At 43.4% G+C, this 12,652-nt stretch overlaps 1 protein-coding gene across 1 annotated transcript in view; it reads left to right on the top strand.

The window, feature by feature from the left end:
* Gnptab (N-acetylglucosamine-1-phosphate transferase subunits alpha and beta) overlaps nt 1-8,589 on the top strand; it is a 77,808-nt gene extending 69,219 nt beyond the window's left edge. The window contains exons 19-21 of the mRNA XM_069991345.1: nt 4,033-4,200; nt 6,915-7,005; nt 7,198-8,589. Of these exons, the coding sequence (XP_069847446.1) occupies nt 4,033-4,200; nt 6,915-7,005; nt 7,198-7,275 (337 nt within the window). The 3' untranslated portion in view covers nt 7,276-8,589. The remainder of the gene's footprint in view (nt 1-4,032; nt 4,201-6,914; nt 7,006-7,197) is intronic.
* Nucleotides 8,590-12,652: the final 4,063 nt, after the last annotated feature.

The following is a 12,652-nucleotide window of genomic DNA, read 5'->3' as shown; positions in this document are numbered from 1 at the left end:
TGGGAGAGGTGGGAAGAATCCTGTATCTCCCTTTTGTCTGTAACCAGCCTCTTGTTGGAGTCTCTGGTCAGCTTGAGGTCCTGTGGCTTGATTGGTTTCTTAAGTCAGTTTGTTCGAACAGGCAGAAAAATGCTCTGCTTTACCCAAGATTTTGAGATCCCCCTCCCAGGTTAGTTTAATGGGAGGGTGATCTGCTTTGAGAATCACAAAAGAGGGGTGATGAGGCTAGGTTCTGGTAGAGTTGAGGCCTTTCAACAAACAGTAGCTTTTCCCTGGGGCTATTTTGTGAAAAACTCACAGAGCCCAGCCTGGAGCCGTTCTCAGGGTTTCTGTTTTTCAATTGATTGTTGAGGCTGCTAGAGGGAGGGGCAGCCTCTGGCTCTGGTTACCCAGTGAAGAAAGCCACTCCAATGGCTGGTGCCTGAGCTGGGTGACTTTTCCCTGGATGGAGCTGAGTCTGGCAGGTCACTTCCCCGTTAAGTTCTTGTGACCTGCTAAATGACTCGTTTTATTCCAAGGCCTGAGCTGGAGCTAGCAGCTCCTCCGAGCTTTGTCGGTATCCAAGATGGAGATCACCGGTGCTGGGGGGGGAGGGGTGGCCTTCCCTCCTCTGCTCCCTGAGAAGGAGTGAGGACGTCGGGCTTGTACTCACGCCGAGTCTTGGATCCTGGGTCGTCTCTGGTCTGCAAACTGCAGGATGAAGATGTCCGCTCCTTGTCGGTTCTTGCTGGTGTTGAGTAGAATCCGCTCACCGCTGCGTCTGGCTCCTTCGTCCCGGACTCTGTGTGAGCGCTCAGGTATGGCCGCGGCTGCGGTCACCGCTGCGACCCTGCCGCCGCGGCGGCGGCTGCTGGCAGGCACTCAGATGTGTCTCCTTGTCTTGGCTTCCCCTCTCTTGTCTAACTCTCTGTTCTGTGATGGCACACTTGGTGTGATTCTCTGGCTTAGGACTGTTCACTGGAACTCTAAAACTGCTTTCTATGCGAGAGCTTGTTCAGATTCCAGCTTCTCCTCCGCCATCTTCCCGGAACTCTCCGTGATTTATTTTTAATGTGTGTTGAAATTGCGCTAAGGGGTTTCACTATGGTATTTCAGACATGAATATATTGTGTTTTGCTCCCTATTACCTTTTCTTTCCCTACTAGATATGAATTTTTAAAGAAATATGTTAAATTTTGGAAATAAACTTGACTAAATGACATGGGGGTAGGAGATGGGAGTAGCTAACTTTGGGCTGACAGACAGGATGGCTAACGGTAGAGGTGGTGCCGGGGTTGACCTAGGGTTAAGGCAGGCTTCTCTCGCAGGGGCACTGACTCACCTGGACTCCTAAGACTGGGTGACAGGAGTAATTCAGTGAAGCTGCGGGCGGACTGCATGGTGGAGTGATGGCGAGGGACCCAGGCAGCAGGCAATCTAAGTATTTCTGAAAGGATGTGCCCACAGGAGCTGTTTGGGAATTAGATCTAACTTCACAATTCAAACTCAAGTGTAGATGAATGTCTAAGAAAAAAGAAATGTTTCTACAAATGTGAACATTATCTAGTAAACTCCAGCCATTATTTGGTATGAATAAATTTTCACATTTACATAAACTTTGAAAATTTCTAGCTCCGCCCATTATCTTAACTGGTTTGATAAAAAGTATTTAAATTGTATATATATGTGTGTGTATATGTATATATATATATATATATATGTGTGTATGTATGTATATATATGTGTGTATATATGTGTGGGTATGTATATATATATGTATATATATGTGTGTATATATGTGTATGTATGTGTATATATATATACATATGTATGTATGTTTTTGTCAGTGGTGGGGCTTGAACTCTGGGCTTGGGTGCTGTCCCTCAACTCTTCAGCTCAAGGTGAGTGCTCTACCACTTGAGCCACAGCACCACTTCCAGTTTTCTAGTGGTTTCTTGGAGATAAGAGTCTCAGGGACTTCCTGCCTGGGCTGGCTTTGAACCATGATCCTTGAGATAGATCTCAGCCTCCTGAGTAGCTAGGATTACAGGCGTGAGCCACCAGCACCCGGCTTCCTTTTTCTTTTAGCTATTGAGGCTTGATTTTTTTGGGGGGGCGGGGGTCCGGTTGTGGGGCCTGAACTCTGGGCCTGGGTGCTGTCCCTCAGCTCAAGGCTAGTGCTCTACCACTTGAGCCACAACGCCACTTCCAGCTTTTTTCTTTTTGCTTATGTGGTGCTGAGGAATCAAACCCAGGGCCTCATGCATGCAAGGCAAGCACTCTACCACTGAGCCACCTTCTCAGCCCTGAGGCTTGAATTTTTAAGTTGGCTGTGGAACTTGAACTCAGGACTTTGGTGCTATTCCTGAGTTTTTTCTCTCAAGGCCAACAGCATTCTACCACTCTGAGCCACAGTGCCACTCAGGTTTTCTGGTGGTTAATTGGAGCTAAGAGTCTCATAGACTTTCCTGCCCCAGCTGGCAGTCCTTGGATCTCAGCCTCTTGAGTAGCTAGGATTTACAGGCGTGAGCCACTGGCACCTGGATTTTTTTTTTTTTCCTAACATAGGCTCCATCAATTTTGTGGAGGATGGCTTAGCATAGGAATTAATGCATTTCATTTGAGCATTTTTATTTTGACAAGACTGGAACTTGAACTCAAGGCCTTGTGCTTGCTAGGCAGACACTTGAGCCATGCCTTCACCTTCTCTTTCATTTCTGAGCCTTAAAATATTTTTGAAAGTCTTTAGTTACTTCAGTTAAATTAGGGTTTTAATTATAAATGACCAGAGAACACTTTAGACTTCTAGGTATTTTTAATTAAATTTTTGTTATTATTAAGGCGTTGTTGACTTCCAGCCATTTTTAAATCACTATTTTTTTTTAAATGACAACTATATTTTATCTACAATTTCTATTCATCTTTTCAAGGGAAAGAGGAAAGAAACTGAGAAAAAAAAGTTTCTTTTTCTTTTTTTCCACTTAGAAGACGAACTAGTATGAGAAGCTCATGCCTATAATCCTAGCTCCTCAGGAGGCCAAGAGCTGGAGGATGTGGTTCAAAGCCAGCCTGAGCCCTACCTCTTGAGACACACTTCCAGCCATGCTTTATAATGGTATTTTAGAGAGAAAGTTTTACAGACGTTTCTACCTATACTAGCTTTGATCCTCCTGACTGGTTGTTTTGTGTTTGTTTTTAAATCTAGATTTGGTGAATATAGTTCTGGAATATTCTTGTATTCAAAGCAGTCTTAGGAATTTACAGAATGAATGTACGATGATGTATTTCATATACATATCATTCCTTCAACAATAGCCAGTTATTTGATCTTGTTTCTTCTAAATACATCTACTCCTTTGTTACCATTTCCTGGTTAATGCATATATTTTTGTTTATTGAAGTTGTATCAGAAAACTTCATTGCAGCCATACCTGTACTTTCCCCTGCATCTCTTTAAATACTGTATAAATCCTGCAGGTGTCTGAGGAAATTTGATTCTGTATGCTATAGATTTCCTACACTTAGTACTCATTTGCCAGTTGGTTTACATGTTCCTAAACCCCTTGAGTTAAGTTCCTATGAGTTGATAGTTGGCTCTGAAGGGATGTTAGTTTGTGTGATATGGCTTTAAATTGTTTGTCAATGGTTTAGTAACTTTGGCCTCAAAGCAAACTTGAAATAAAAGAGGAAGTATCACTGTAATCTGATCTCAGAACTTGTGTAGATATTTAATAATTTTTCTACTAGCTGCTAACAAAATATTCTAGTCAGTTTACTAAATTTATTGAATCCTAGATTCAGGTTACACTAAATGGCATCAACCCTAGTTTGGAGAGGTAGGTGCGGTGGTTTACACTTGTAATCCCAGACCTCAGGAGGCTGAGGCAGGGGAATAACTAGTTCAGAGCTAGTCCGCACTACCTAGTGAGGCTTTGTCTCTGAAAAAGTATGTGTATATTGATAGCTATATATGCAGGAGTTCACATTCCTTATTTGTATTAGGTCAGAATCATGCTTGTGATGACCAGTTTCTCTGGCTCTTTATTATTTCAGGAAGTTTGTTTGCCTGAATGACAACATCGACCATAATCATAAGGATGCCCAGACCGTGAAGGCTGTTCTCAGGGACTTCTATGAATCCATGTTCCCCATCCCTTCCCAGTTTGAGCTGCCGAGAGAGTACCGGAACCGTTTCCTTCACATGCACGAGCTGCAGGAATGGTAACTTGTGTGTGTTTGTACACACGTCTACCAATGCCTATGTTTTAGAGTGAGATTTCTTCAATACCCTGATGGCTGACACCTATAATCCTAGCTGTTCAGTAGGCTGAGATCTGGTCTCTGCCTGCCTGGGCAGAAAGACAGATCTAAGAGACTCATGTCTTCAGTTAACCAGCAAAAAGCTGGCAGTGGAGATAGATGGGAGACAAAGTAGGATTGTAGCCCCACTTCAGACTGGGGAAAATGTGTGCGATCTTATCTAGAGTGAAAAATGGATGGGGCATGGCTCAGGTGGCAGAGTGCCTGCCTAGTGAGTGGGAGTCTCTTGAGTTCAAACTTTGGTCTGAAAAAAGTACTTTGAGGAGACATCGACTTCTCCGTTAGGTGTAGCATTTTTTTTTCTTTCAGTTTTCTGATCTGGGGCTTCCAATTCTTCCCCTGCTCAGTGTCAGTGAGTCCCTCCCTGCTGACCCTAGCCCAATCCTGCTTTCTGGAAACTTCTTTCCCTCTTTCCCTGAACCAGTCCCCTGTGCTCTTTCTTCTCATCCCCACAGAATATTCCAGTTCTCACTTGGGTCCAGCACCTGCGGCACTGTACAGCATTCTCTCAGTTGCTGTTTGTCTCTCTTAGTGGACAAGAAGCCCCTCTTAGGGATAGAGACTGTCTTAGTAGCCTCTGAGTCCACAGTGCTGAGGACTGGTAGAGGCTGGGTGGATGCGTTCCCTGACTCTAAGACAATTACTGTCTTAGAGCTTGTGGTCTGAGTGACACAGTAGGTTTGGAGTTGACTGAGTCAGTTGTGATCCTGTTGATGAACATAATAATACAGGAGAAGCCAGGTGCTGGTGGCTCAAGCCTGTAATCCTAGCTACTCAGGAGGCTGAGAGCTGAGGATCGTGGTTCAAAGCCAGCCCAGACAGGAAAGTCCGTGAGACTCTTCTCTCCAATAAACCACCAGAAAACTGGAAGTGGCTCAAGTGGTCGAGCACTAGCCTTGAGCTAAAGAGCTCAGAGACAGTTCCCAGGGCCAAGTTGAAGCCCCACAACTGACCAAAAAAAAAAGCAGGAAAAGAAGGTGACTTAAGGTCCAGACACTGACTCTCCCAAGCAGTTGTGAAAGACATTGGAACTGAGGAAAACAGTCTGAGTTTAGCCATCTTTCAAACTTTATGTGGAACTTTTTTTTTTTTTTTTTTTTGTCGGTCGTGGGGCTTGAACTCTGGGCCTGGGCGCTGTTCCTCAGCTCTTCAGCTCAAGGTGAGCACTCTACCACTTGAGCTACAGCGCCACTTCCGGTTTTCTGGTGGTTTATTGGAGATAGGAGTCTCACGGTCTCTCCTGCCCGGGCTGGCTTTGAACCGCGATCCTCAGATCTCAGCCTCCTGAGTAGCTAGGATTACAGGCGTGAGCCACCAGTGCCCGGCTATATGTGGAACATTTTTACATCAAACCTCATTACTCATTTCCAATTTGGAGATAAGGAAACTATGTGGGACTGTCTCCCCCCCCCCCCAACATTTTTTTTCTGTCTACCTTTTTTCTGCCCTCTCAAGCTATTTCTCACCTTTTGTTCTTTTCATGTTTTGGAGAGTGAAGTATCTATGTGTCTGTCTGTGTGTTATACAGAGATTCTTTAGCATTGTGGGGAGTTGATGACATTGTCACACATGGACAAATTTATTCCAATCAGTCTTCCCCTTCAGCACTCTCCTTCTGTCCTTTCTTCACAACATGAACCTTCTCTGCGTTTCTCTTCCCTCAGAGGGCTCAGCTCTCTTCTCTCACACCTGGGCTAAAAACTGGGCCTAAGCCTCCCGTGTTCTCCATCCAGCCTTCAGATAGCCACCACTGGACCCAGAGTGCATCCCACACCCTTTCCCCTGCCTTATAATACTTTTTTTCCGCTACTCATGGGGCTTGAACTCAGGGCCTGGGCACTTTCCCTGAGCTTCTTTTTTTCTCAAGGCTAGCACTCTACCACTGGAGCCACAGCACCACTTCCAGCTTTTTCTGTAGATGTGGCACTGAGGAATTGAACCTGGGCCTTCATGCATGCTAGGCAAGCACTCTACCACTGAGCCACCTTCCCACCCTTTCCCAGTATATTTTATGTGGAAACCCTAATGCAGGGTTTTGCAGTGTGTGTGGTTCTGCTCACTGCCTTCCCATGGCACAGCTCACGCCTGGCTCTGGCTCCACACTCACATGTGCGTTCCCCTCCCGCCCCCGAGGCTAAAGCACTGCCCTGGTTTATCAGTATTGGGGTGTTTTTGTTGTTGTCTGGTGGTCATGGGGCTTGAATTCTAGATCTGGGCGCTGCCCCTGAGCTCTTCAGCTCAAGGCTAGCGCTCTACCACTTGATCCACAACGTTACTTCTGGTTTTCCAGTTTTCTGGCGGTTAATTGGCGATAAGAGTCTCATGGGCTATTCCTGCCTGGGCTGGCTTTGAACTGTGATCCTCAGATCTCAGCCTCCTGAGTAGCTAGGATTACAGGTGTGATCCTGGCTGGTTTCTCAGTTTTCCCAGCAGGCTTTCTTTCCTGGGGATTGATAGCACGACAGTGACTCCAAGTTTCTCAACACTTCCATCTTTACCCACGGGAACCGTTTACCCAATGACTGAGGGAGTAATAACATGAACTAATATACATTGAGCTTCATGACAGTGAAGCCACAAACATAAATGTGTGTTTTTTTTCTGTCTCTGAACAGGAGGGCATATCGGGACAAACTGAAGTTTTGGACCCACTGTGTACTAGCGACATTGATTATATTTACTATATTCTCATTCTTTGCTGAACAGGTAAGTATTTTAAATACTTCACGTGGATATTACTAGCGTCTGAATCCTTTAGCCAATAATATCAATTCACAACCAAAGTCAAGTCTGGTGTGATATGCCTGAATCCCAGAGCTCAGGAAGCAGAAGGGTAGGAAATTAAAACCCAGCCAGGAGTGGGAACTAAATTCTGTGTTTTCATTTTCTATCTTGTAGCTGATTGCTCTTAAGCGGAAGCTATTTCCCAGGAGGAGGATACACAAGGAAGCTAGTCCCAATCGGATCAGGGTATAGACCATCTTCGTTTGAAAGTCATCTACCTCAGCATTTACTGAGTAACCTAGCATCCTGAAACTCAGCACCACAGGAACACCTTCATGCTGTGACACTTGGTCGGAGGAAGGAAAACATCTAGAACCGTGCCGTTCTGTGGCACAGACAAGCCCATTGCCCCCAAATTACTGAATTAACACACTGAAATGATGTTACTTTTAAGACATTTGCCCATGGACCTGTCACTCTCTTTCTAAAAAGCCTCACTGCCTAGCTGCTACTTTCCTACCACCGCCATTGTATACTAATAGAATCCCAGGCCAGTTTGGGAGCAATTGCTGAGAGACGCCAGTCTTTGCATTCCAAAGCCTTTTGCTATGGCTTTTCACTTTGGTTTTCTTTTTTCCATGTCTCATTTTGAAAATAAGTAGCTACTAAGTTAGCTTGTTTTCTTGCTTCTGAAAATAATGAATTAGATGTCTAAACATGTTTTTATAGATGTTACCTAAATAATGCTGTAACATTACCTCCTAGTGGCAATATCTGAATTGGTTTATTATTAACTGTTGAGTAGTCTTGAACCATGAATAATTACTAAAGAGCTCAGTGACTGACACTGGAAATACTTTGTTGTATTTGCTTATGTTAGTCCCTAAGAATACTGTGATTTTGTGTGCAGGCCTAATTACAAAGGGCTAGAGTTAAGTAGCCGTGCTACTTACCAGATGTAATTATGTTTGTTAGATGTATATATTCAAACAGAAGTGCCTCATTTTAGAAATGAGTAGTGCTGATGGCACTGGCACAAAACTGTGTGTCTACTTTAACACCCATCCACATGCTCTAGTGTGTACACACACTTGCAGGCCACCGCCTACCCCGATTGGCTTTGTATAGACCAAAAGTCAGCCAACTGTAAAAGGCCAAAATACTTGCAGAACACATGTGCCTCTGTCACATTTTCTTCGGTGTTGTTTGGTTAGTGTTTTTTTTTCTTTGAACAACACTATACAAATGTAAACCCTATGTTTACCTTGCCTCTACCAAAATGGGTCATCAGCTGGATTTGATTCACAGGCCATCATTGGCAGAGCACAGAAAATCAGCATTGTTTTCATGTATGAGTAAATCCTCTGTTCAGCCATGGTTTGTTATGACATTATATAGTGGATTCCATGAGTCCCTTTTGAATTCTGACAGGTATTTTAGATCATGATCTCAACAGTATTCTCCCAAATGGCACACATATTTTGTAAAAAGAACTTGAAATGTATATACTGTGTTTGTGCTGTAAAAGTTACATATTTCAAAAATGAAAGTCTCACAGAAAGTTAACATTTGTCTGGTGCATTGATTTAACTCTTTCTTTGAGGTTTGGATTTACTTTCATCCAGATTCAACATCACTTGCTTGCCAATATATTTCAGACTCTTATTAAAACTAGTAAAGTTAAGCAAAAAGTAGTATAAGGAGAATTTGGTGTTACAATATATGGGACAGTGTTTATATATCTTCAGAACACAGGGGAAAACTAAGCTAGGCACCAGTGGTGCCTGTAATCCTAGCTACTGAGGAGGCTGAGATCTGAGGGTTGTGGTTCAAAGCCAGCCCAGGGAGGAAAGTCCATGAGACTCTTATCTTCAATTAACCACCAGAAAACTGGAAGTGGCACTGGCTCAGGTGGTAGAGCACTCGCCGTGAGCTGAAGAGCTCTCAGGGACAATGGCCAGGCCCAGAGTTCAAGCTTCACAACTGGAAAAAAAAAGAATACAGGGGGAAAATAGGTTCTAAATGGCATTTATCAATGATAAAAATTTAAGAAGTTATGAGTATCATTGTAAAAGCAAAGACTATTCTATAGAAAGGTTATAGAGAATAAACTTTTATGTGTAATGGAGATTTCAGCAGTTAGATGAATATAGTCTGCATATTAATAGTAGTTGGATAATAGAATGTTTATAGAGCCATTCATTTAATAGTATGAATTTAAATCTGTTGAAGGCCAGTACATGTCTTAACTTGTAACAGAATATGTAACCCTGAGTAATTTATGAACAACAGAAATGTGTTTCTACATAGTTTGGACAATTCCCAGCAGGTTCAGTAGGCTAGTGAGGATCTCTGTGTTTCCAAATGGAAAATGGCACCCTGAGAATGCTGTGTCCTCCAATAGAAGGGAACTCTGTTCTCACATGACAGAAGGCAGAAGAGCAAGAGGGGCAATTAACCTCCTCATGAGTTGTAATCACTCCCTGAAGGCTCTACCTCCTAGGTCCCTTAGATCATTGATTAAATTTCAACATGAATTTCAGAGGGGACAAAAATCATAGCATTCAGTGATTCAGAAGCTCATGTTACCTGGCCCCCAGCATAACACCTCTAATCCCCCACACTAAGTTTCATAGTGGCTTGTTATGCAAGATACCAAGGCCCCAAGATGACATGAATTCATCAGATTCTCATAGCCAGTTAGAGACAGTAGATTAGAACCCAGGTTCTCTTTTTCCTACAAGGGTGTGCAGGACTCACATGGCAATAGAATGTGTGGGTTGTCACTCTGCAGTCAGACTGATGTTCAAGTTTTATCCCTGGATGTAGACTGCTAGGATTCAGCTTTCTCTTCTGAAGTGTGGAAACTACCTCTAGGCTTAAGACAATGATCAAAGGGAATGACAGGCAGCACAGCCAATCTGACAACTGTCACTAATTGTCACTGCTGGGGCTGGGAAGGTGGCTCAGTGGTAGAGTGCTTGCCTTGCATGCATGAGGCCCTGGGTTCGATTCCCCAGCACCACATAAGCAAAAAGAATAAAAGCCGGAAGTGGCGCTGTGGCTCAAGTGGTAGAGTGGTAGCCTTGAGCTGAAAAGCTGAAGGACAGCACCTAGGCCCAGAGTTCAGGCCCCACAACTGGACCAAAAACAAAAAACAAAAAAACTAATTGTCACTGCCTGACAGTGCTGCATGGTGAATGAGGTAATGGTAGTGTAAACTTTTTTGTTGTTGTTGGTGGTGGTGGTCATGGCTCTTGAACTGGGGCTTGGGTGCTGTTCTCAAGGCAAGTGCTCTACTACTTGAGCCACAGTGCCACTTCTAGTTTTCTGGTGGTTAACTGGAGATAAAGAGTCTCAAGGACAGTCCTGCCTGAGCTGGCTTGCCTGGGCTGACTGAATAACTCTCAGCCTCCTGAGTAGTTAGGATTACAGGTGTGAGCCACTGACATTGGCTTAGTGTGGCCCAGCTTAGTGTGAATGTTTATGTTGAGGGATAGTTATATTTAGGCTACTGGTGAGGCTGTTAGTACATTTATAACTTGAACAGATGACTTTTGCCTTTCTCTACGCAACACAGTCTATCAAGAAGATCCCCCTAGCTTTTTTCAAAAATATTTAAATTTTAAATATACCTGAGCTACAGGTGTATAGTTCACTATACACAAAAATAACCAACAGTAAGGTAGAATTATGACAAATCAAAACATTTAAGGAAGAAACAGCACCTATTTTAATAAATGTATTGAGTTAAAAAAAAAACAACAAACTCATCCCCAAGGTCACCACAACACAAACCCAGTTTCAAAGCCAGTGTCAGACACCACAAGAAGGAATGTCACACACCTCACAAGAAACAAAACATTAGCAAGCTTAATTCAGTTATTTCCCAGAGTACAACTTTTATGACCAAGCTGAGTCCACTTTAGGAATGCAAGGTTGGTTCAACCTTTGGAATTCAGTGTACTTCAACAGGCATGTAAAGAAAGAATGTAATTTCACTTGAACTTTCTTTGAAAAAGAAAATTATGAAAAATTTTAAAATAAAGAGACTAGCACAAGTGCCTATCCATCTAATGGTTATCAAAATTAATTTTTCTTTGTTTTCATAACCTTAGCATTTGGGAGGCTGAGGCAGAAGGGTTGGAATTTGGAGGACAGCTTGAGCTATAGAGCAGGAGTCTGCCACAGAATTAATATATAAATAAAAATAAATGATTAAAAATAAATCCAGACTCAGAAGATCAGAGCCTTGGTGGTTAAGATAAGGAAGACTTCTTGTAATCTAACTGTTCTTCGTTCCCACTTGTCCTAATTACAGCTTCCACCTTACTGAGCACATTCTCTCTGTTCACCCACATCATACTGGCATTTTATCGGTGAGGGAACTGGGATTTGACTAGGTTCCATGTCTCACCTGAGGACTCACTGTTAAATCGGGTTTTTGTTTTTTGTGTTTGTTTTTTGTCGGTCGTGGGGCCTAGGTGCTTGTCCCTCAGCTCTTCAGCTCAAGGCTAGCACTCTACCACTTTGAGCCACAGTGCTACTCCTAAATCAGATTCTTTACCCAAGACTACAAAGTTCTTTCTTGGCCACTGAGATATGCTTGGATTTTAAGGAACAACTACAACTCAAAACTTTCTTTTTTTTGCTGCTCATAGGCCTTGAACTCAGGACCTGAGCACTGTTCCTGAGTTCTTTTGCTCAAGGTTAGCCTTCTACTACTTTGAATCATAGCTCCACTTCCAGTTTTCTGGTGGTTAATTGGAGATAAGAATCTCACAGACTTTCCTACCTGGGCTGGCTTTGAACCAGGATCCTCAAACCTCAGCCTCCTGAGTAGCTAGGATTATAGGCATGAGTTACTAGCACTTGGGTCAAAACTTCTTAAGAAAACAGAATGTCTAGACACATACCTTTCCAGGGCTGTTGCTTCACTCTTCCTATCCTGCCTCACTCTGCATATCAGCTTTTCTCTTTATTAGTATATAGCAGCTCCATTGTTCCATCATTGGAACTCCATTGCTCCAATAGCAGATGAATACAGTGATTGCCTCAGCCTGGGCTCTGTGTCCTCCATTAGTTACAGAGATGGAAACTTCACCCAGAGAAGGAGGAAGGGGTGCTGAGCTGACAATGATGTACTCCAATTTGTCCAAATACAGGAGGGGAAGACCATGTTCCTGGAGTGTCCAAGCTGAAGACCTTGTGTATTGGAAAGCCATTGTAAAATTCAAATCTATTGATCAGGATACAGCAAACCTTGTAAAAATTTTATTACTCAAACAACAAGCGTTTGTAAATTACTAAGTACTCCGTAATTGTGGCTGTTATGGGTCATAGTTGGTCCTTCCCCCTGCTTTTCCTCTGATGCCTGCACATGAAAAGATACTGCAGAAAGAAAAGTGAAACAACAAGCTGGGCGCTGGTGGCGCATGCCTGTAATCTGAGCTACTCAGGAGGCTGAGATCTGAGGATCGTGGTTCAAAGCCAGCCCAGGCAAGAACATCCATGAGACTCCTTATCTCCAAGATTAAACCACCCGAAAACCAGAAGTGGTGCTGTGGCTCAAGTGGTAGAGTGCTAGCCTTGAACTGAAGAACTGAGGGACAGCGCCTGGGCCCAGAGT

This window comes from Dipodomys merriami, unplaced genomic scaffold (genome assembly GCF_024711535.1).
Source record: "Dipodomys merriami isolate MVZ:Mamm:240054 unplaced genomic scaffold, mDipMer1.0.p SCAF_10, whole genome shotgun sequence".
NCBI lineage: Eukaryota > Metazoa > Chordata > Mammalia > Rodentia > Heteromyidae > Dipodomys > Dipodomys merriami.
The sequence above is the reverse complement of the archived record's forward strand: the minus strand, read 5'-3'. Positions and strand labels throughout refer to the sequence as shown.